Raw genomic sequence first — 24,186 nt, forward strand, 5'->3', positions numbered from 1 at the left:
CTCTGTGTCCTACAGGTCGAAAGTGAGAGTTGTTACCCTTTTTTAAAAAAGTAATTAAAGCAAGAAAAACTTGCCACCAATTCCTTGTTTTTCAAATTAACTCGTTTATGAAATTACTCGCAATCAGAGATATAACTATTCGCATGTTCAATTTATTAATATTGGAACACAATCCGAGAATTATTTTTTTTCGGTTTGGTTCTAAGTAATTTTTTCTAATTGAAATTTCAATCTTGGACCAGAAGTAAAATTTACAAAACGTCATTTTTCTTTTTGTGGATAAACACTGATTTTTACTACAAAGCCGTTCCATTCCGACCTTGAACCTAATTAGCTTGGTCTTACAAAATTTATATGGGTCTCAGATCGGTCTAGGGTTTCCAGACCGAAGTCCATCACTAATATTTCATATATAAGCACTTATTACGTACGTATTTTGGCTCAAAGTGTACATAATATACATTTTTTCTTTAAAAAAAAAAAACATTTGACAAAGATGTGAAATCTTGATGATTATTACAATTTTTTTTTTTTTTTTTTTTTTGTGAAATGATACATTAGTTGTAATAATATGAAATAAGTATATGATGTATAAAACGATTTTAAATATAAAACTAATTTTTCTTCGTCATTTTTTAAAAGAAAAAAGTAAATTATGGAAGGAAAAGAGAAATTGCTTTCATCAAATGTTCCGTATCTGTCTATCTATTTTCATACATATTACATATCTAAAATATAATAATAAGTTAAATTTTCATTATTATTGTGCTTCAGCACTATCACACTAGATAGAAGGGGGAAATAAAATAAATATAAAAAATGAAATCTGTGATAATTATTAATTAATATTATCAATCCTTCAATAGTGGAATCTACTTACTAGCAACATGGAGGACGGGGCTACAAACTAAATCAAGTGATCCTCTCCTTGAATAATCATAAATTATTTTTACATTTTTATCACCTGTTATTTTCTTCCTTTTAGATAACATTGCTGGAATTTATTCACCCAAGAATTGGATCCACGCTGGGAGGAAATCTACAGTAGAGCTCTTTTGTCGTGTTTGTGGGGTGGCAGATAACTGTCAGTACACAGTGAGTTTAGATCATTTACATATTTTTATTTTCATAGTTATTTATAAAATGAATTCAGTGCATAACTTTTAAAGGTAGTAGGTTTGACACAACCCCTTAAACTTCAATAATTATTTAAATACTTTTCCAAGTAACATACAACCTATTTGTGCTTTGTCAATATAAAAATAATATACAACAAACTTAAGGAACCCAGAAAATCCCCATAAGTTTTTTTACTTCATATATATATATATACAGGGATATTTAAGTCAATTGTAGGGATTATATTCAAATTTGTAAGATGATTTAATATACCCAAGAGTTTTAAGTATAGTTTAAAACAGGGGTCAACAACTTTTTTAAAGTTGAGGGCTAATTTAAGATTCCCCAAAGGCTTGAGGTCTACTAGCTCAAAAAATATGTATAAACGAATTAAGAAATCAAAAGCATATATTAGTCGTCCAGCGGACGACTAAAAAGAAGCCAACAGAGGATGGGGTGTGCATGGGTATAGAATTGATGACCCCAAGGTTCAGAACGTTTATTTTATTTAGTATACTTAACTTGTCCCCCTAATCCCTTTCAAATAAAATCTATCAATTTCTATTCTTTACTTTTGGCGATCGCTACTTTCAGTGAAATTTGCAGCACCTCAAAAGGGATAATTTATTGATAAAAATTGACTATAATTCGGCAAAGACTCCTAATGTAATCAGGGGCATCCGCAGGGGAGGGCTGGAGGGTTTGCATCCTCCTTAAAAATAATTCAAATTTCAATCAAATCTAATTCTTAAAAAAAAAAAAAAAAAAAAATTCAATTTTTTTTCCAATAAATTTAAATTTTCTTTGAATAGCTATGGATTTTGGATTTTTTTTTCAAACAAAATTTAGTATATGAAATTTTTTCAAAAAAATTAATATTTATAATTTAATTTTTGAAACTTTTTTTGCAAAATTAAATTTTTTTGTGAGCAGCTGTAGATTTTTGAAAATGTTCTCCAAAAAATATAACATTTAAATTTGTATTCATCTAAATTTTTTTTTTAATTTTTTGTGAACAGCTGTGGACTTTTTAAAATTTTTTTCAAAATAATTGAATTTTTGTGAAAAGCTGTAGATTTTTGAGTTTTTGGATTTTTTTCAAAAAATTCTGAGAACCAAGTCCTCCCCCTCCCCAAAAAATATATATATATATATTCGTTTGGACGCCCCTGGTAATCCACACTCATTTTTGAGAAAAATCATTCTAGCTTGTGCTCGTGTTGATTGACCACATATTATAACCTTATACATGTATACTAAATGAAATTCCCTACAACAGAGTGGTTCATAAACTATTTACAGTGTTTACCATCTGAGAAAATATTCAGATCTACATGTATCATCGTTATGACCAAACGAAATACACAATAATGGAGGCTTAACTAGTGATTCTAATTAATTTATTAATATTCGAATACTGGTGTTTCTAAATTTATTCTATTCGCTACGTGGATATAGAATTTAATATTTTGAATAATCAAATTATGAAAGTCATTTGAAAAATAATAATAAATGGTCATTTCTAAATTTAAAAAAAAGTCATTTGTAACAAAAATAAGAAATGTATTAAAAAATAAAAGAGCTCCGTTTTTATTCGATCATCAAATCATTCGAATAATTTAATATCTCTAAGCTTTTCCTATTTATGAATTATGACATTTGTCCATGGAGGGTCGTGATTAGGATTGTTTACTTTTTGATAAAATTTTAAAAATGTATTCCTAATTTTGCAAAAAAAAAAATAAAAAATGTGTTATTAGGTGTCAAAATTTTTCACATCATTTCATTTTTTTGATAACAACTACTATATTTATAGTTATAGTCAGTTTTAGTACTCCCTTTATCCGTAATCACGGCCCTACTTCTTCGTACCACTGCCAAATAAAGCATAATATCTCAACGAATTTTGTCTATGGAAATTTTTATGGGTCTTTTTCTTTATAAATAATTTCAAAACATGCAAACTGCGGTAGTCATGTTGTAAAAAGGAAGAAAAGAAAGCCACGTCTGACAGAACAAAGAAACTGTTGGAATAATTATTTTCCTTTATAAAAATGAATTTGTAACTACCACTAAAGTACGTATGTACATACGTACATAGTTTGAGATTTGGAAATGATATTCATTGCATAGGAGTGAAATAAGAAACAAATAACAACCACAATTACATAAATTGAATAAAAGTAACGATTCCCCCTGCCACTCCAGATCTCCATTATCAAGCATTAATGCTTATAAATACTATATATTTAGTAGAGTTCAATTAAACATGGACATATTTTACAACTCTTACTATGGCTTTAAAGGATATTCTTATCTGTTAAGTCCCTTTTCTTGTAAGAGTTGGAACATATACTAAATGTATTTATACATTTAAGAAAAAAAATTAATCTCTCAAATAACAACCAGGGCATAATTTATAGAAACATTTTTTATTCCATAAAAAGATAATATATATTTGGAAGTTTCTTTATTGTATTTAGAGATGGTACATCTAAATTAAGACTTTTGTTAATATCAGCTCCCTGTTTTATGATTTTGGAGGGGAGAAAATGAATTACTTGTATATAGGGAAGAACCTTCTACATTTCAAGGTTTATAAAAATGCAAGGTCAAGCCATAACGCTTTTCCGACTGATAGTTGACTTCCAACACGCTTTTTAATAGTGACGTCAAAGAGTATAACTGTTACCCAGAGTAGCTACATATATCCTTCCGTGACTGTTATTGTACCGCTGTTATACTCTATGCCGTCAAATTATGTCCGTCTTGCCCAGTAGTTGGTACGGTACATCAAATTTAAATTTCTGGCAAGCCCGATTACATGATGATCTTATATTACGATAATTAAATAATGAACAAAAAAGAAGAAAAAGCACACGCGTCAAACGTTTTTCCTTTTCTAAACGCTACACTTAGTTTTTTCTTTACACACATCCCTTCTTTAATCAAATGTGTATACTTCGCATGTAAATAGATGTACAACATACTTGTACATTAAATTTGTACATATTTGACTCAATAAGACGAACACTCTCCACGTCATTAATTATATTTTATCACTCAACCTTTCCTACGAAAAGAAACCGAAAAAGACCCTAAATCAGTTGGTACTTAGCAATTAATCCAAAGTATGGATTATTATTCTATAATTGTTAACAGCTTAAAAAGAGATAATTCCAATTCAAACAATCAACGTTCAGAACATTGATTAGGAGAAAAGAAACAGAAACATTCACAGCTACAACAAAGTACACTGTAAATTCAAATTCGTCAAACCTCTTAATAGTACGAAAATGTTTCATATTAATTTCAGTTTTAGTCCTAATTTTCTTATGGAAATTTCATATTTTAAGCATGATTGAATTTTTATTTTTTTAAATTTGAATGCCCTCTGTTCCTATTAATACTAAAAAGACTAGAAAAGGAAAGAGGCGACACACATATCGATGGAAAGAAACAACCTTAAAACCAAAGGGTTTGAAATGGGCTGCTTCCGCAATGTTCATCTTTTGACTCACATCATTGTTAGTAATGGGATTTTTGGAAAAAAATTACAGTTTTTTCCCCTTGCGTTGTACAAAAGTCATATCAATAGTCCTTCTTCTAATCAAGAGTATGTGAATGAGTGAATATAATTTGCATTCATGGTTATTATTTCAACAGTCTTGTCTCCTCTTTCTTTATAGTCCCTTTAGCTAATACTATTAGCCATTACCCGAACAATTGTCTTAGTTTCATCAATTGCAAAAAAAGTGAGAAATCATACTTATATGCGCAAAAGACAGGGGCAATTAAGTCATCACAGATTTTCTTTTAATCTATAAATATCCTATAGTACAAATTACTACTTGGTTCATCGAATATATGCTCGACAATACGAGTATAAATACATTGGTATATGCCAAGAAACCAAAAGGAAATTTCTTGAAATTCAAGAAAAAGTAATTCGCCTTACCCCAAACATTACTACTTAGGATATTGATTTCCACTAAAATGAAGGAAAGAATTATATTCTTCTGTATCAGTTAACAAAAACAACTCCTATGAAACCTAAAAATTGGAGCTCATAGATTTTAAAATTGAGGTGTCTTAAGCCCTTTGAAAAAATGTAATTTTCAAATGGTCTTTTCATCAATATGCAGAAGAAATGCAGATTAAATAACAGATCACCCTTAAAAACACACATAAGAATAAACAATACGAAGGAACTGAACTTTTTGTTAATTTTAACCTTTAATATGATCTTTAAATTATTGGGAAACATTCCGTTAAAAAGCCACAATCAAAAATCTCAGTTACGGCCCTGGATGTAAAGATATTACAAAATTTGGGTTAAAAGAGGATATACTCATTTCCATAAAATAAAACCCCTCCATATTAATATTCGTTAATTTCATTCTTATTAAAGGTTCGATGGAGCAAGAACGGAGAGACACTATCGCATAAAAAATCATCAAGAGTTCACGCTCACATCGTCTCAAAATCCAAGCATCTTTACGGACTCAAAATACAGAACTTTCGAAGTAAAGACTATGGCCTTTATTCCTGTACTTATTATACCTCAACAGGGGATGAGTTACAAACTCAAATAGAAGTTTCTGGCATTGCTCACCCAGCTCTTCTGGAGCCACCAGTGTTCAACTCTCCAAACTCTGTAACACTTAATTGGAAAGTAAACTGCTCAACACCTATCATCAATTATGAACTCGAGTTTCGGGATCTAACACGAGAAGGGGAGGAGGGACCCTGGATCATTATGAATATACCTGCTCAAAACAAAAAAGTGTTTGATAAATCTCAATCTTACACACTGAATGGTTTACTCCATGGAACTACTTATCAAGTAAAATCCTCACTTGAGCGTATTTAATTTTGATTTATGTATATATACCCCTGCATAATATTCATGCTAAAAGAGAATAACTTTTTTTTTTCATCTGTAGGAGGGGGGTACTAATTACATTATTATTCATTTATGGTATATTTAAAGAAAAAGTTTTTTTGTTGAAGTTGATATTTCCTTCTTAGATAATAATTAGATTTGTTTATAGGCACGGATAAGAAGTAGGAACGTTTATGGCATTAGTAAATTCTCTCCAATCTTAAAATTTGACACGGAAAAGGACACATCATCCATCAACTCTAGGACTCAAAATGATAGCACAGAGGAAGAAATACTATTTAAAAGATCTGAACAACAAAGAAATCACATTATACCGCAGAATGGACAAATACACCCGGATGGAGAACCACTCAAAACAAAGGCAACTCGCGGTAAGAATGTTTTTCATTACTATGCCTCCCCTTCCTTCCCCTCAAGGTTGGAAATTCATTTTTTTGTTTATTTAAGTACATACACTCTAAACGTTTTCTGAAGACGCTATTTTATTTTATACAAAAATATTGTTATCCACTTTATAAAATAAGATCCAAACATTTAATTCATATTCACGAAATATTAACTTTTTTATATAATAATAAGTTAAATCGTCAGTTCAAGTACACTAATAAATTGATAGTAACAATTATCATTTCAATTGATTAAAGTATTTCTTTCAGGATATGCTGCGTATTCGAAGGGATCAAGAATTTTCTATCATCTACCTTCCTCTCTTGTCAATGCTCTACTCGTATTCCAGCTTTTTTTATTTAATTATCTATAGACAAATCAAATATTAAATATTGTACAAGCAGTTATTCTTCAATTCTACATGAATTTTCTAGCAAATATACAATATTCGAAAATAAATACCCCAAAAAAGTTGAGTTACTATTTCTATCCTACTATTTCTGTAAGGAAACAAGAAAAAAAATAAGTGCATACTTCATCAATACGTTTTAACCCATGAACTTAACTTTTATAAGACGATTATATAACAAAAGGTGAGAAAAACATGATTCAAAGTTTAGTTAATGAATAAGTATCAAAAGACAAAACAAGCATAAGAAAAGTTATTAAGATTCAGTAAAGTTGTTAATATTTGCAAAATTAATAACTTTCTTTGTTTCATTGTATGCCTACATTTATCTAGTATAGTAAATATAAATATAACACACAGCATAATTAAGTTAGGGAAAATCAGTAATCTTATTCTTGTACATCTTGAAAGTTGAAAATAATCACAGACGTTTCATTTTTTTTATCATTTTATCATTTTTTCGTTACTATTTTAACATCAATATAAAGAACTAGGAGAGATGGAAACAATATTGGCCTTCCATCGCTGCAATTCGTAGTTTTTCTCGCATAATCTTTTTACTAGAATAATCAGGAAGTTTTAAGTAATTGACACACGTCATTACAGAAGGTAAATAATCATCAGGGTCTGCGTCTGCATTATCAAATGATTTCTTGACGATTGTTAATGGGGGATTAAGAGCCTTAAAACCACCCACTGGAAGTCTAGGACATCCTGTAACAAACTGTAAGAATTGCCTTTGTTCATCAATGTTGTAGGACTCCAGTACCTCTAAGAGATATTTTAATGCAGGAGACTCTGAGTTAAAGCCATGATCTGGTTTTGTAGATTCTACGAGGGTTTTATAGTCCCATTTATTAAAATTTCCTTGTCCAGTACCGCAGAAGATTTGCTCCAATTCTTCAGGATAAAACATCTGTAGTGTGGAAATAGGGAAAACTGATTCAAAACCGTCTCGTAAAGCTTCCATTTGAAACGATATTCCTTCAATTAATAACCAATGAGAAACAAGTCCGACATATTGATGTAAGTTATCTATATTGACGGGTATGTCTTTACCCCCTTTACGCAAGTCTATATTAGGATATCCTGGGAGTGTAAAATCTAGTCCAAGGTCCTCAATTGGACATCCATCCATAGTTAATGACTTGATTTGTTCAAGTTTTTCGTCGGGAGAAATTTGAGGATCTTGTTCGAGTTTTCTTTTTTTGCGAGCAATCCCTTCCAAGGATGATATTGTAGACGCAATTGTCGGATCGACATTTCTTAAATCTGATATTCCTAAAGTTGATTCCTCCCTAAGTAACCATTGGTAAAACGGTTGGCTGAAAGGCATATCTATCATGCGATTATCCAAAACTGCTTTAGCGATAAATTTTCCCAAGAAAGTGAACTTGTTTTTAATTTTACTCCTTTGACTAGATTTGACATTTCGGGCCATAGGGTTGGGGTATAATCCAACACTAGAGTGAATATATTCGATACAAGAACTTTTATCATTTCGTTCATTGTCTTCGTTAGAGTCCATGACATCTTCATTACTAATTTTCACAGTTTCCCCTTTCCACAGCCCCAAATCCGCTTTCTGTAACTCTTTTGAGACAAGAGTGTAAAATTCCAGTGTAGGCCCTAATCCTGTACCAACTTCGTTTTCATATTGTATTTCTAGTAATGACCTTGAAGGAGCTAGTTCATTCATAACCTGTTCTGATTGTTTGAGTAAATTATCGTCTCTAGAGATGACTCTTTTCTTTCGATCCAGGTCTGGAGTCACTCTCTCTTGGCCTGCATCGGTAGCTCCCAGCTCAGGGATCGAATCTAACAAGCGTAATAATGCTCTGTCTCTATCAAAAGATGTAACATAAAACAACAATTGCCTGGTTTCAAAAGGGAACAAAAAGGGACAAGAACTAGCTATATCTTTAAGCCAATTGGGTAGATTAGAGGTCATTATAATTATAGGATCCTGTAACTGGCGATTCACTTTAGCAGTTAACTTAGGATTAATAAAGTCTTGTTGTGGTATAAGTGGCATGCTTCTAATTTCTTGGACAGATGATGCATTTGGATATAGAGTCCACCAATACCTATTCAGTACATGAAGGACACGAAGTAAGCAGAGAACATCTGAAGAAGGATCAGTTGTAATTTTTGGAAGCTTATCAACTAAGAATGTATAAAGGGGACTAGGGTGTTCAGGAGGAATTCCTTCATTCCATAATTCATCAGGAATAACTTTCCGTTTACTTTGTTTGGATCCTTTACCTCCACTTGCACCTTTCTTCCCAGGCTCAGACTTATTTTTACCATCATCAGATGCAGGCCTATAATAAATGGTATGAATTCTAGCCCAAATACTCGGACTTCCACATAAATTCCCTGACATATCTAAATCTCCAACCGGATCAAATTGAGGAGGAGGAGATCCACCAAATTGTTGAATTGATTGATATACTGTCATTTCATAAGGAAGTTTATGATCTCCTATCAAAAACTCCAGACGATGATTATCAGAACTTGTTGAGGATGAAGAGCCTCCAGCTGTTGTTGAAGATGATGAAGTACCCCTACTTGTTGAGGGAAGCGTATCATCTGCACCTTCATCACTCATCTCATCATCATCAGAACCTCCAGAGTCTTTATCTTGATGATATCCGTATCCACGGCTAATTAAGTAGCGCTCTATTGCTTGTACAAGAGCTAAAGGATCAATTTTTACTAAACCTCCTTTCCATGACTTAAGAGTTGTACAATCTGGATGTCTCTGCAGATTACATTTCAAATGATGAGTCTTAAAGAATCGTAATGTTGATCCTGCAGATTTAACACCAGAAGAACCAGTCGTCATGTCATGCATTTTAATGGGAAATTGCTCAAGATGATTTAAACACGCATTCAATTTCTGAATGAATTTACGAGACCGAGAGACAATCTCTGGGTCAGGAATAGAATCTTCTGGGTTTTTTGGGCATCCAAAGAATACATATAAAAATGTACGTATACGATGTTCATGATTGATTTCTGTGTTATCTTGTTTAGTAGTCAAATATTTTAGTAAGGACCCTACGAGTCCACTTTGAGAAACTTCAAAAGGAGATATATCATTTTCGTGTAATACAGAAAATATTTCTTTGAGAGATCTTTCTCCATCTTTGGGCTTACGAGTTAGATGATCAACTTGGACACTTAATCGTCGCAAAATAGTAAGAGCAGGATGTCTTGATCCCAAGCTCTCTTTAAAATAAGATTCTAAAAATTTAGTTGCCCTTTCTCTCACCCATCTTTTTGCTTTTTCTCGTCCATGAGCCATTGTGGCTGGACTGCTCACAGACTTGTAACCACTATTAGAAACTATACCTTCCTTTCTTTGAGCTTCTCCCGTTGAACCAGAACCAAGGGTGGGTGACGACGTGGATGTAGATCGGCCCCATCTCGCAGGATGTAACTGAGATAAGAGCGACGAAGTTTTATCAGCAAGTCTTGAACGTCTTGAGGGAGTGCTAGGAGGATCACTTCCACTGGCTTGAAACTCATTATTCCAAGAATTATTGAGATTCTGATTATTTCTTGTAGACGAGTGTCCTGAAGAAGATGTGCTGGGGCCGTCGTAGTTAGATGGATCAGAATGGCGACCTTTCCTACTTCCTGATGGACGTTTTGAGGCCCTTTTTCTTTTCAATACATCACTTAATCTTATAGATTGTGGTGTTATGTCCGGTGATGATTCATCCCGTCGTTTTGGTACACGAAGTTGATCCGCAAAAACGTTAGGAAGAGAGGATGACGACGAAGAACCAGCAATGGTCCAAGTTCTACTTTGAGGCGTCCATATTGCTGAAGCTCCCACAATTGTATTTTCTAAACCACCTTGGCTAAGCGTCATTGGATTATCAGGATCCGTGAGCTTTTGAACTTGATGTAATACTCCCTCCCTTCTAAAGTGTACTCCAAATTCCTCCGGAATTTTCTGAAGAAGGATTTCAGATATTTGTAATGCTCCAATAATAATTTTGAGATCTCCTGATGACAGCATTCCTGCAACTTGGCTCGAAACTGTTGAAATTGATAATACTTCACTCAATAGTTCTGTGGGTGCGTGTACTATCATGCGCAATTTAGCTTGAATACAGCTGTGTCTGACTCCGGGTCCAGCCGAAGTTGAATAAACCTAAAAATATACGCAATTTAGAAAGCTGAAAAATCTTAAAACTTAATTAATTACATCTAATAAAACAGGGAAAAGCTGACGTGTTAGATCAGAGGTTAAATCTAAGTGTTCGATTTTTAGTTTTGTAGCGATGACTTGATCTGATTCATGTTCATTTTGAAGCTGGCTTGTAAATTTTCGTTGAATTGGTCGAGCAGTTCCACTTTCTTCTTTAATTTCATGCATTGAGTTCAAATTTAGAACAAAAGTATTTCCATTTGAAGCTAGAGTGACCTCTTCTTCACCAGCAACATGTGCCGCTTCAATAACCCTACAATTAATACAAAAATATTAACAATATTATAAAAAATAACCACTTTGCTAATGTGATTACCTGCAATCGTTATAACCATATGTGTGCCAGATACCCCTGTCATCTTGCCACTGCCAGAGAACAGGATCTCGAATGTAAGCCCCGGGTCTAGTTAAAAGAGCGTCAACTGCAAAGATTCCATCTGCAGGCAACGGCGGCATCAATTCTGCTATCAGACTTGTAATTTCATAAAGTTCTTGAGGATTCCTAGACAAAAGTTCCATTTCGTCATTTATAAGAAGTTGTCTCAATGTCGACCCAATCTTTTGACGTAAAAGAAGCAATCCAACTTCAGAACCATGTGAAGACATCACAACAAGTATATGCAAAACTGTCACAAACGTATTAGGACTGACGATAGGAGGGTCAGACACAAGTATTCTTTGAAGGTTATAAATTACTTCCGGAGTTGCAATTTCTTTGAGTTTATTTTTATCATTCTTATAACTCTCTGCTAATCTTGAAAGAGCCAAACATGCCATTTCAGCACTTTTTTTATCGTCATGAATGAGTCTAGAACTTAAAATATCAAGTGAATCCCGGATATGGACAAATTCTTCGGGTAGTAGATTTTGACAGCAATTTGAAGTAATTGCGAGAGCATTTCTCTGAGCTCCTATGCTAAAAAAGTCCAAATATGTGAGACAAGAAGAAACTCCTTTTGCGTGTAAGATAGCTTTATTGTGTTTTTTAGAGAGCATTTCCAGAGCAGTAAGAGATTGCTCTGCAACATCCATACATTGTATTACTTGTAATTTTTCTAAAAAAGTTGGGATTGCATCTACTATTACTGATGAAGAGCGAGGTAGAGCTTCCATCATATAAGTTAAAGCTCTGAAATGGATAAAGATATGTTTTATTTGATTATAGATACATTACTTAAACAAATTATTAATAATAACAATTGTCTAACTAGCAGAAAAAAATCCATCAAACCAAAGTTAAAAAATGTTTTTGTTCATAAATTATACATAAATAGGTTACATAATTGTATTCAATTTTCAAATAGTTAATTGAAAAATATTTTGTAAAATGATCATAATTAGGACTTATGCACTGATTTACTGATTAACGTATTTGTGTAGGAATAAATTACAATGTTATGGAATAATTAAATATGTCCTTCACTTACAAATAAAATACTAAATAAATTATAATAAACATGACCAGTCAATACTATTAAGAATAGATTGAAGGATATCAAATTAAAAAATAATTTTGTTACGTAGTAAAACAAAGAACTTTTAATTGTTGCTTCCGAATGCGGAACATCTTATTAGTCATAATTAAAAGGCTCATTATGTTATGGCATTAAAAAAAATGATACATAAAGTACAAATCTAGCTAGTTTCTTTGAGTCTTTTTTTTTTTTTTTTTTTGAAGGCATTACAGGATACTATCAAAGATTTGAAAGGTTTCTGGTGATTTAAAGAATGAGGTAGTTCTGTAATGAAATTGTAAAGCGGATCGCAAGTGCGCAAGTGAAGTCAAGTATGAGATACTTGCCTGCAAGCATTATTCATAAGATCGAAGTTATGTTCCATTTTGAGAAGAGCAATGAGAGCTGGAACAATTTGTCGAATGGGGAAACCTGAAAGAGTATCCTCATTGCCCATGACAAGTAATTGACACATTTCTATAACAGCCTGTAGCTGCCTGGATTCATCGCCCGTGGCTTGAAGACCCCCCAAAAGGCCATGCGCCTTGGCAGAAGCTGAAGAAGAGGTTCCACCGCCACCTCGATTCAGCATAAAGTGGTGCATTCTCGGCCCCAAAACCCCTGCCAGATGAGGAGGAAATCCTCGAGCTTCAAGCATGGCTTGAAGTCGACCCATATCTTGCTCCTCGGACTCCGTTCCACCACTCGTGCCCCCTCCGCCACCGCCTCCCCCACCGCCACCAACGTCCTCTGAAGACGAAGAAGAATCACCCATTACACTCGATGATGAACAAATTGACCCCGTTTTGAAAATTAATTAATTATTGGAATTAGAAAAAGAACGAAATTCTCTAAAGTAAGTAACAAAAGGTTCCCGTAGATCAAGAGACAGCAGCCTTCATCCATCCACAGCTCGCACGCTCTCTCACTCGCTCCCTCCCTCCCTCCTCACTCACTCACTCACTCTCTTCTTTCTTTCTTCTTCTCTTCGCTTCTTTCTTTCTTCTCTACTCCATTAATATTTTTATTTATTCTATTAATGCTGTGGAGTGTGCGTGCAGTCCCGCCGTCCACCCTCTCCTCCTACATAAACATACATTAACATGCTTCTTCAATCTCCTCACTGCCCTTCCACCAGCTCACAGTCTTAACTCTTATATTTCACGCACACTTTTTCTGTCTTTCTTTCTTTTCCCCACTTGTTTTCTTTCTTCTGCTCGTCTCTTTCTTTCTCCCTCTCCCTCCCTCCCCATCTCTCTCCTTCTATCTCTCTGTTCTTTCTTCGATCCTTTGATCATTTGTTTCTCTCTCTTTTCCAGCTCCCCCATCCTGAGTTTCTTGTCTGCGTCACGTGATTTATTTAACTCTTCCTCGCACAGAAAGAATTGTCAATACACTCAACAAATTCGTTGACGTCAAAAATCTGTCAGATACTTTGTTATGTTCTTTTAGCTATAAAAATACAAAATCATATGGTCGATCTTGAGCATAGTGACATGTAGTAAAAGTTATATGATAGGGGGCTTATGAAAGTTATACATCATATTTAAATATAATTACATTTACATAGATATGAACAAAGGAGGGATCGGATATTGGAAAAGACAACTAACATAAGTAAAAATGAGTCTGGGACTATAAACTCATGAATCAACAAATTTTAATATGCATATTCGCAAGTCAAAAACATGAATGGGTGAGTCTTTTTCGATGGACCCTCTGGATCAAGCTAGCTAGGTACAAAGTTATTAAGCCAATGTAGTGACAGTAAATGTAAGTGCGATTTGTGACGTAATTCACAGACTGACATCATAGACAAAGAAATATATAGAACTGACAAGGGTTTTTACATGGGTTTTTGGCTTAGCTATTGTTTTTGGTATATTAGTAGAGGTTTTGTTAAAATTCGTCAAAATAATTAATTTATTCAATAATTTTTTAAACATTTATTTAAGATAGCATTTAGATAACATATATCTCCTTTGATTTTCAGTTGTATGCATTCCATAATTTATTAATCAATAAATATTTTTCAAAAACTACTCTAAAATGGAAAAGTTTATTAAAATATCAAGAGAAGTTGATATAAAACTACAACAATTATTATAGTTATGAATTATATTATATGACTGAACTAACTTCATATTATTTTAACAACAGGAATTTTTCATCAAAAAAGGTTGCGTGATGAGAGCTTGTGCTTCTCAATATTGTATTACAACCATCGACATAAAAAACATTTTGTCTCGGATTATTAGTGTTGGATCGGTCTAAACAGACTGTAGTCCGGTCCTAATTAAATTTTTCAGTCCAAGGACCGATCCGTGTTAGTCTTTTATGGAAACTAAAACAGCTGAAATTACGAATTTACTACTAACTACGTCATTTCAGTCCCTGAAATTTCATCGAAATTCTTGTACATAACCTCTAAAAACAAAATACCTTAAGTTCAAAATTGGAGATGTGTGACTAGAACGTATTAATTATTATTATACGTTCTAGCAATCAATCATTATTTTCTTTATTCTTATATTCTTCAATCCTAGCTAGGAGAGAAGAAAATTAAAGTATAGCCAGGGCAGAAGGATCGATGTATCGGTCTTTAGGAGTTAGGATTGTTAATAATTGAATAGTATGAAAGATCGAACCGATAAATAAAAAAAAGACTCAAAGGAGGGGAGGACCGATCCAACACTACTATCTATCATTTATATGTCATTGGACTGACATTATTTATATATTCTTACGCTTCTACTAGTTAGTAGTTACTATTAATTTACTGAGTAATGCTATGCAGGATTCCAAAGTGAGGAATGAGGAAAAAGTACCCAGTTCCATATCCAGAATGAGCCAAATGAAGGAAGACAGGAGAAGAGTGATGACGTCTGGAAAGTGGCATGAGTATGTGAGTGGATGGACGGCATGCGTAGTGAACATTTTCGCGACTTTTCCTATCAATAAAACCATTTTTCGTCAAGTTCTGTATGGAATATCCATGAAGGAGGCCTTTGAACAGCTTCGTGGAGAAGGTGTTTCTACTCTTTACAGAGGAGTGGGTCCCCCTCTTATACAGAAAAGTGCAGGAGGATCCATTATGTTTGGTAGTTATTTTCAAATAAGGGAATATTTAAAACAGAGGTTAGAACTAGTATTATTATTGTTATTTTAAATAATACTTAATATTACAAATAAATGCATCCTCCATCTCAAGTGTCTCCTTCCCTTCTTTCATCTTTTCCCTAGTAGTAAACATTAGTTTTAACCTTTCTTTTGTTTTTCCAAAATGCAAAATAAATCAGTCAGTCATTATCCCCTTTTTGATTTAAAGTCCAGTGAAACACGACAGAATTGATTTAAAAACTACTGACCTCATTCATTTTGTTTCAGGTCTTATCCAATAGCTTCGCCTACTGCAGCTTTATGCGCCGGATGCATCGAAGCCGTATTGACCCCATTAGAGAGAGTTCAAGTTCTCTTACAAAATTCGAAATACAATGCTCACTTTAAACACACTCCAGACGCACTAGTCACTTTGGGACGTGAATTCGGACTTAAAGAATACTATAGAGGACTCACAGGTATTCTCATAAGAAATGGACCTTCCAACGTTTTTTTCTTTACTTTCCGGGAAAAATTGCAAGACCTGACCTGCTTCAAATGTGATTCGCCATCTTCAATACCCAAGTTTGTCAGCGATTTCGTATCTGGAGCATTTCTGGGAGGGATCATTAGTACTATTTTTTATCCAGTAAACGTAACAAAAACTCATATGCAATCGAAGATCGGTGGAACTTTTTTAAGTTTTTCAACCGTTTTTCGACAACTTCTTAAAGAAAGAGGATTCGTGGGCATGTTTAAAGGTGTTCATCTCAATTATACGAGGTCATTTATCTCTTGGGGCATTATTAACGTATCTTTCGAATTCGTCCAGTCAAAGTTGTTAATTTTATTTCCGATTCAAAAATTTTAAAATAGACTTTATTATTGTTATGATCGATTTTTTACTACATATGTATACATGTGTGAATTAATGGGATTTAGTTGGTTTTAGTGTCGTTGGTCGTGTTTTACTCCTTTTCTTTTTATGTGAAGATTTCTTCTTCTTTGATGTCTTTCCAGAGCTTCCGACTTCCGCTTCTTTTTCAGGAATTATAATTCTCTGGTATGCGTCATATTGAAATTCCTTGCATGTTCCACTGCAAAATTCTTCAGCACATTCGCTACAAACCTATATTAGACATTGTTTAATGATATTATGTATTTTTAATCATCATATCCAATTGTATTAATTGAATTTCGACTTCGACTATATATAATTGACTTATAAAATTCTTGAAATGTAAGCTGGTTTTCTCTTAACTTTATTATTATTATAAATAAATATACATGCAGTAGACTGATTTAAATTTATACAAATTAAATAATCCTTGAACTTACTTTAATACTTGTCTCAGTGACTCCACCTTTAGATGAGCTTGGTTGTTTTACAACTATGAAAGGGTTCTTACCCCCTCTTGCTAAGTCTTGTTCCTGCTCCCTTGCTCTTGTTTGTAGTCTCCATTTATCTAGTTGGACTAATCTAAAAGAGCAGTAATATTAACATGGGTAATGCTAGAGATGAGAAAATTGTCCAAATTCGCCTAGGTGTCAATTAAAATGAAAAATGTATGTCTGTAATATTGTGAAGCGACATATTATCCACTCAAAGATCACTAAATAAACTATAGTACTCCTTGCTAACTAATACTTTTGAATTTTAAAAATAGGGGTAAATAATTAATTAGGAGCACTAATATCTTGCAGGATACCAACATATACTTTTATGTATCCTCACAAGGGTTTTAACAATTTTCACATCGATAGGTATTGCATGCTCAAATGGGTGTACGCGGTTTCTTAAGTAAATGTGAATCATTATATACTCACCTCGAAAATATCTCTTCATCTGTCTTTGTTTTGGGTCTGGCGAGAGTCAACATTTTCCAATTAATATCAACGGAGGATAAATCTGAGATTTTTACATTTTTCATTGATATTGGACAAGGGTCCGCGAAAAGATACGGCGTTTCTGGTATAGTCTTTTTTCCTACAGAACGTCTTGATTCGTCAGAAAATAATAGATTTGCATCATTAATCATCTCCTATGAAAGAAAACAATGTTGTACATAACCTAGGCTTGACAAAAATATAGGCAAATGCATATAGTCATAAATCCTAAGCATGTCATGCACATCCAACAAAGTTTCTTGGATGAATAAATCATTTTCTAATCTTATTAAAAATAAAATGTTAACTTTTCTTTGGTTGTCTGGGTGAAATGAAAAGTGGGTATTTAGGACATATTAGTTTAAATTAAAAAGTACGAAAGTGCTATTTTTATCAGAATAGTTAAGTTCATATATCTACCCGTGCCATTTTACAAAAATATTTATTAACATTTACCTACACAAGTTTCTATTATATTAAATAAGTTGTTTTTGATCTTCATTTAAATTACAATACTCCATTCAGCTTCTCATTAAAGATTTGATTGTAAGAAATGGTTTAGTTTGAGGTAGAGAAAAAGTTATTTTTGTTTGTCTTAAAAGTCAAATAAAAAGCTAGTTATTTATATTAATATTGTATACCTTTTCCAATGCAAGCGTGTGTTGAACATCCTGTGGCTGAAGCATAGAAAAATGAATAAAAATAATTGGAGTCATAAGTGCAATAAATTAAAGCTAATAAATACAGAGATGAGATACATGCTCTCAGTAAAAATTTGCATATATCCATCGATGAATTTATGAATGAATTTGTACTATAAAACATAATTAAGTAGGTCAGTCAGCATGTGGAATTAATTATGTAGTATTTTCTTCTTTTTCTGGAACAGATAAAGATATGGAACTGTTTTATTAGGTTTATGGATGGAATAAAACAAATTTAAAAAGGAATGGATGGAGTCATTACCGTATAGAGTATCCCTTAATGAACACAATCATCAGTTTGTGTTTATCTCTCATATTGTTCTTTAGAAATACACACACACAAAAAAAAAAGCCATGCATGAAGTAAATATTAAATGGATATTTCTTATATATTATGTAAAAAAGTTTTTTTACAAAGAGCTGTCAACTCGAAAGTTCCTTGTTCAGAAGTATTTTTAAGAACAAGAATCAACTATTTAAATTTGTTAAAAATTAATGAATTCTTCCAAAAACAAAATTTGTACCTGAAATGTAGAGTGTACTCAATTTTAGATGAAAGTCATATCTAATAAGTTCACTCAAATTCCAGGAAATATATTTATGTTTCATAGAGAGAAAGGAATTTATAATTGTGTGTAGACGATAATTTATTTCATTATTATATTATGCATTTGTAGGTACGAGATATTATTAATAAATTAATGGCCGTTTTAAATCTTTAATATGTTGTATCCTTGTAGTTATATTTGTTAAATTAATCTACATCATTATTTAGAAAAATATAACAGTGATCTGAATGATTAAGTCTTGACATTTACAATAGAAACAATATGAAGTCAAGAGTGAACCATTAAGATACCCTCAGATATCTTTGATTATAATGCAATAAATAAATAAAATATGCGAAATAGAATATGAAAACAGGGACTGTTTTTTATGTAAAAAAAGAAGACTAGTTACAAATGGTTCATGTTGATGATCAAAATTTGTTGAGTTAGTTTTGGATTTTTCTGCTTCATCTAACTTCTTCCTCATCAATTTATATTCTCGTAAAGATTTGGAGAGAGCCTCAATTTGCTGATGAATTTCCTCAGGCTTTGCAAATGATATAATAGAAGAGTTCATTGATAATATCATGGACAACTCTTTTCAAATATCAGTGGAATGATTTCATGATCCTTTCGGTACATGCACATGTAATCCTTTCATCTAACAATTTATACCTAATTTTATCACTTACATATACCGTTTATGAGCTTTAACAACGAATAATTATCATTAAATGAAAGGTATTTTTAAAGTAACAGTTGTATTTGATTTCCCAACTATCATTACGTTATTTACTTAAAATTCTTTTTAAGGGGTGACCACATTACAATTTTTATTCCCTTACTTTTTCGGGGCGTATTTTATAATCCGGTATTTTTTCAATAATGGCTTGGTATTCTTCCTCCGTTTGAATGTCCAAATTTACCAAGTCTAATATCTGAGGAGGGGCCTTTTGTTTATTTAAAATATCATCCAATTTGAACTTGGCATCCGCCATATTGTTTTTGGGACTGGATATATTTCTATTGAAAAAATTGATTAAACAAACTAGTCCTCTTCTTTTTTTATTTTTCCAATGTGACAATGTAGAAGCTTTCTATTAATTTTTATAGAAAATTTGTAATAAAAAAAACCTTGAAATACAAGATCGTTTATACATTTGGGGTGTCTGCAGGAGGTGCACCATGTAGTGTTAACCCCTAGCCCTCACTTTTTTTTAAAGCACATATTTTATTTGTGTTGTGATTAGGTTCCATAATGAAATTTCTGTGGTAGCCCCCCTCCCTCAAAAAAAATCCATCCGACACCCCTGATGCCTCCTTTAGGACAACTTGACATGGGTATGGAATCATTGCACGCTGAATAATTATTATATTATTTAGCGAAATATATAGATAAGTCATAACTCATAATGTTTTATAACGGAACTGTGATATATGCAGTTCCAACTATTAACAAACAATACCTAGTTTAATTCTGAAAAACTATCTCGATCAACTAACCATGTGAGTTCACTGACATTGAATCAACTGCTAGCCTATTATACTTATGACTCAGTCATAAATTATGAGTAATTTATAACTCCTTTGCTTTAACGTTACTCTCTGCTATTTATGAGAGAACTTGTGATTATACATTAAATCTTCCAAACTACAGAATTCTCTCAAACGGATAATCCGATACCTGGAAGAGTCTCTCTTGCATTATATTATTTCACTTCTTTTTTATATCAATTTTAATTCCATACACCGGAAATTCCGTAATCTGGAAAGCTTTTGAGGTACACAAATGTCATAAACACATTCGAATTACGGAAATGAAGTCTTGCTAGAAGAGTAATTTTAAGTTCATGATATGTATGGATAGAACCACCACATGAGATGCATAAACAAGACAAAGACATAGTTATATTTCTATTTTTGGATCAACTAGTTAATCCACATAACATGATACAACAACCCATGCGCTTGTTGTTTTGTTTCATACATATTTATATGAAGTGAACACATAAAGTTTATTTAGAAAATTGTTCAGAATTTAGAAAAATGTCGTTAATGAATACACGAAAGAGGATTGTCTTGACGGTGAAACAGCGATTGAAGTGCATCAAACTGAACGAAGAGAGTCCATGGTTTGTACAGCACACAATTCATAGGTAGTTAAATAAAGAATACGAATGTTTTTTATATTATCTTAAGATTACATAAATTCAAGAGATTCTCGGTGTTGGCAAAACTCAAGTATATGAAACGCTGAAAAATAAAGAGAAACTCCTCTGTGGTTATCATTCTGGTACTCTATCTAGTAATTGTAAACTTCTCGTTGATTGACGTTCCAAATACTCTGCAGTGAATAAATGAGTAATGTAATGGTTTATGCCCTGCCGTTCAAAAAAATTCCAACTGATTGGACCTCTCATCGGGGAAAACGGAGCTACTTTTCCTTTGTCTATGGATTTGAATAACTTTGAAGCGTTTCAAGGATGGCTGCAGAAATTTATCTCAAGGGATCAACTCAGCAGTGCTGTTTTGTGTGGTGAAGGGGTGGAAGTTCAACCAGAAAATATTGAAGAATTGAAAGGTTATCCAGCTAAAGATGTGCTCAATTATGACGATACTTGACTTTTTTTCTGAACACTTCCAAGCAAGTTTTATGTCCGCAAAAACGAAGGTGCAAAGAATGGGAAAATGGCCAAAGATTGCATCCCAGTTCTGTTGGCAGTTTCCAAGTTATGTGAGAAGCTGCGACCTTTAGTGATAGGAAAAAGTCAAAATCCAAGATGCTTCACTCAACGTTCCAGAAGTCAGATGAAGGTTAAGTATATAGACAACAAAACCTTGTATGACCACTGATATATTTATGCGTTGGTTGAAGTCCCTGAACAACAAAATGGTCTTCCAAAATAGAAACATCTTGCTATTTATGTACAACAGTGGAGCTCATCCACCGATAACACTCTCCAATGTAAAGATGGTGTTCTTCCTCCCAAATACAACTTCCTATCTGCAACCTATAGATGCATGAATCATTCAACATGTCATCATGAAGAGTTTACTAAAGAAGAGCCAGTGAAGAACCCCCATCCATCAAAGAGCTGATGGAGATGGCATCAAAGATATTGCTATATCCCAATGAGTCATGCAATCTCCCTAAAGATGAAAGGGCTGACTTCCTCGAGATAGCTAACAAACTGTATGATACCAAGACATCACTCATTGCAAACCAAAAGTTTAAACCTAAGCAAACCAGTATTGGCTCTTATTTTTCTCTTGGCCTTAGAAAATGATTAATAGTTTACCATGGCCAATTGATGGCACCTTATGTACTATAATTTATAAGCATTTATGCATTTCTTCAGTAAATAAAATAAAATGTAAAAAAATCTGTACCTTTGTTTTGCAAAATATATTTGGTCTTGCAACCTCGAATTCCCGCTAGCGGAAATTCTCTAATACGGAAAGTTCTTGAATGCAAATATGATTCCGTGATAGATCATACTTACTGCTCTTAAATGTTATTTTCTTGGGAATAGAATAAGGAATAATGATACTAACAGGTTCAGAAAATAGAAAACACTGTTCAACTTCCAACTACAAAAAATTCCTACGCTAAAAAATGTTTAGGGTTTACAACCCTAGATATAGCTTGGACCATTACCCCCAATTTAGGATAATAAAAGAAGACATAAAGGAAATATCTTTTATAAAACACCTCAAGTCCTATGTTTATTGATATAACTAAGTAACACTGGTCAGATAAATTCAACGGCTGAGGAGTAGAGGAGTTTATTCTACCTCCACCATTTATGATGCCTTGTTCAATGTGGATTGTCAAATCATGGTAAATATTTTGTTTCGTTTAACGATGATAAGAGTAGGTATCAATGGATGTTATTTATTTACACCAGATGTGACTGTGCAAATAAAAGAGGGAAGGGGTGGGATAGATTAATTATGAATCCAGGTCCGCTACTAAGCTTGTCGGGGCCCTATAATATGATAACTATAATATTTCTTAAGCCACAGTTTCCAAACTTTACTATGGCAAGGTCCCTCTATACTAATGCATTTTTAGCTGGGACCCCCTTTATAAAAAAAAAAAAAAACATGTGTACTATGTATCTGTAGACTGCAGCAATCCTTAATTCTCCATCTTAAAGCCTTCACTCACGGCCCCACTTTAAAAACCACTGTCTTAAGCAACCTTAGTTTTCAGGACTCCTGTTGGAACTTGGGGCACTCTGCGTATAAGGTAGCTGCAGCATTGTCTAATATTTTTCCTGGGCCCAAATTTTCTAGTGACGCCCTTTGTTTTAAGTGCATGCTACTTAACTGAGCCTGTCTAAAAAACGAGACCTATAAAGCTGAACGGAAACCAAAACCGTTCAAATGACAGAACTGGGGCCGATAGAACTGCTGAACCTGAACCGAGCACAACCAATATATATAATAGTCTATAGCTACTCTTGGTTTACTATATGAAAATGTCGCTGAAATGAACGACGCTGAAAAGAGGCTCGCAAAAATAAATACTTGCTCAAATGAATTCTAATAAGATGAGATTTGCTGAAATTAATGTTGCTCAAATGTATACACGCCGGGAATATACTTATTCTATCTAGACTTCAAAGACAATTCCTACGTAAGATGGAGTATTTGTAATAATAGAATGTTTACTTATACTTTGTTTTGTTTTGAAAATATTTTATGTACCAGTGAAGAAACATCAAAAAAATCCTAAGGACATAAAAATTAATAAAATTAAAAAAAGTTTTACCAAAATCAGTCAGTAACTTTTTGTTTAATCCTTCTTACAAACCAACAACAAAAACGTTACTTCGTCGAAGTCTGAGTTTATGAATAAAAAATGGTCAAATTGGAAGATAGATAAAATATTCATATGAAGATGTCTTAAAAATATCCAAATCAGCTTTTTTTAGTGGAAAATCCACCTACAAAAAAATGTTAATTACCAAAAACAACCTCTTATTGTCCACAAAAAAAAACACACCCTTTTCGGACTATAATGCCATTTTTGGTTTTTTTACTCAATAGCAAGTTTATATTTTCTTTCATACTAAAATAGTGTCATACGGTGATTAGACATCAAATCATTCAAAAATTTCTCCTTGAAAACACATTATTTGTTGACTTTAGTAAAAATAAAGAAAACTGAAAACTGAAAACTTCAAATCTATATTTTTGGCAAAGGAATTAGTTAATTTTTTCAACTGTAGAAAAACTGTGGACCACTAGACGTGAGCTGATATATCAAATCGAAATTGGAAACCCAATATTTTTTTCACAATATTCAATTGAGGCATAGTAGAAAATTCATAGAAATTTCAATATTTTCTCTGGTATTTATATGATGCAAGATCAGAAAAAGAACAATTATATCGGATTGGGTAATATTTTTATATCAGCTCATGTCCAGAGTGCACACCG

The 24,186-nt window shown here is 32.9% G+C and overlaps 4 protein-coding genes and 1 long non-coding RNA gene across 13 annotated transcripts in view; 3 read left to right on the forward strand and 2 right to left on the reverse strand.

The window, feature by feature from the left end:
- The window catches only part of LOC121118757 (protein turtle), a 24,488-nt gene extending 16,829 nt beyond the window's left edge, over positions 1–7,659 (forward strand). For all 5 annotated transcript variants that reach the window (XM_040713342.2, XM_040713345.2, XM_040713343.2 and 2 more), the window contains 4 exons: positions 986–1,095; positions 5,531–5,965; positions 6,174–6,396; positions 6,682–7,659. In XM_040713342.2, the coding sequence (XP_040569276.1) occupies positions 986–1,095; positions 5,531–5,965; positions 6,174–6,396; positions 6,682–6,785 (872 nt within the window). In that variant the 3' untranslated portion in view covers positions 6,786–7,659. The remainder of the gene's footprint in view (positions 1–985; positions 1,096–5,530; positions 5,966–6,173; positions 6,397–6,681) is intronic.
- ctrip (E3 ubiquitin-protein ligase ctrip) lies at positions 6,490–13,649 on the reverse strand. Its single transcript, XM_040713341.2, has 4 exons — positions 12,848–13,649; positions 11,363–12,175; positions 11,044–11,299; positions 6,490–10,989 (listed from the first exon to the last, which is right to left on the reverse strand). The coding sequence occupies exons 1-4, from the start codon at positions 13,273–13,275 to the stop codon at positions 7,312–7,314; spliced, it is 5,175 nt and encodes a 1,724-aa protein (XP_040569275.1). The 5' UTR covers positions 13,276–13,649; the 3' UTR covers positions 6,490–7,311.
- A 1,033-nt stretch (positions 13,650–14,682) lies between these two features.
- On the forward strand, positions 14,683–16,906 carry LOC121117877 (mitochondrial nicotinamide adenine dinucleotide transporter SLC25A51). Its single transcript, XM_040712395.2, has 2 exons — positions 14,683–15,638; positions 15,888–16,906. Exons 1-2 carry the CDS (start codon positions 15,292–15,294, stop codon positions 16,468–16,470), a joined length of 930 nt encoding a protein of 309 aa, XP_040568329.1. The 5' UTR covers positions 14,683–15,291; the 3' UTR covers positions 16,471–16,906.
- LOC121117878 (uncharacterized) lies at positions 16,461–19,778 on the reverse strand. 5 transcript variants are annotated; one of them, XM_040712396.2, is made up of 5 exons: positions 19,584–19,778; positions 19,151–19,285; positions 17,427–17,641; positions 16,938–17,079; positions 16,461–16,728 (listed from the first exon to the last, which is right to left on the reverse strand). In XM_040712396.2, the coding sequence occupies exons 1-5, from the start codon at positions 19,734–19,736 to the stop codon at positions 16,528–16,530; spliced, it is 846 nt and encodes a 281-aa protein (XP_040568330.1). In that variant the 5' UTR covers positions 19,737–19,778; the 3' UTR covers positions 16,461–16,527. The 5 variants fall into 5 exon arrangements, with proteins under 5 accessions (XP_040568330.1, XP_040568331.1, XP_071744411.1 ...); XM_040712397.2 differs by lacking the exon at positions 19,151–19,285 and adding an exon at positions 18,128–18,163 and having other exon boundaries at positions 19,584–19,776; XM_071888310.1 differs by having other exon boundaries at positions 18,128–19,285; positions 19,584–19,751.
- A 131-nt stretch (positions 19,779–19,909) lies between these two features.
- Positions 19,910–22,160, forward strand: LOC139905354 (uncharacterized). Its single transcript, XR_011780019.1, has 2 exons — positions 19,910–20,894; positions 20,954–22,160. It is a non-coding gene; the product is annotated as an uncharacterized lncRNA (long non-coding RNA).
- Positions 22,161–24,186: the final 2,026 nt, after the last annotated feature.

This window comes from Lepeophtheirus salmonis, chromosome 5 (genome assembly GCF_016086655.4).
Source record: "Lepeophtheirus salmonis chromosome 5, UVic_Lsal_1.4, whole genome shotgun sequence".
Taxonomy (NCBI): Eukaryota; Metazoa; Arthropoda; class Copepoda; order Siphonostomatoida; family Caligidae; genus Lepeophtheirus; species Lepeophtheirus salmonis.

Coding starts and splice junctions, on each gene's coding strand:
- ctrip (XM_040713341.2), bottom strand. CDS start 13,275: ATGGGTGATTCTTCTTCGTCTTCAGAGGACGTTGGTGGCGGTGGGGGA. Junction 11,300..11,362: donor TATGGTTATAACGATTGCAG/GTAATCACATTA, acceptor TATTAATTGTAG/GGTTATTGAAGCGGCACATG. Junction 10,990..11,043: donor TTTTCCCTGTTTTATTAGAT/GTAATTAATTAA, acceptor GTATATTTTTAG/GTTTATTCAACTTCGGCTGG.
- LOC121117877 (XM_040712395.2), top strand. CDS start 15,292: ATGCAGGATTCCAAAGTGAGGAATGAGGAAAAAGTACCCAGTTCCATA. Junction 15,639..15,887: donor AGGGAATATTTAAAACAGAG/GTTAGAACTAGT, acceptor ATTTTGTTTCAG/GTCTTATCCAATAGCTTCGC.
- LOC121117878 (XM_040712396.2), bottom strand. CDS start 19,736: ATGGCGGATGCCAAGTTCAAATTGGATGATATTTTAAATAAACAAAAG. Junction 17,642..19,150: donor ATCATCAACATGAACCATTT/GTAACTAGTCTT, acceptor TTTCTTTCATAG/GAGATGATTAATGATGCAAA. Junction 16,729..16,937: donor TCACTGAGACAAGTATTAAA/GTAAGTTCAAGG, acceptor TGTCTAATATAG/GTTTGTAGCGAATGTGCTGA.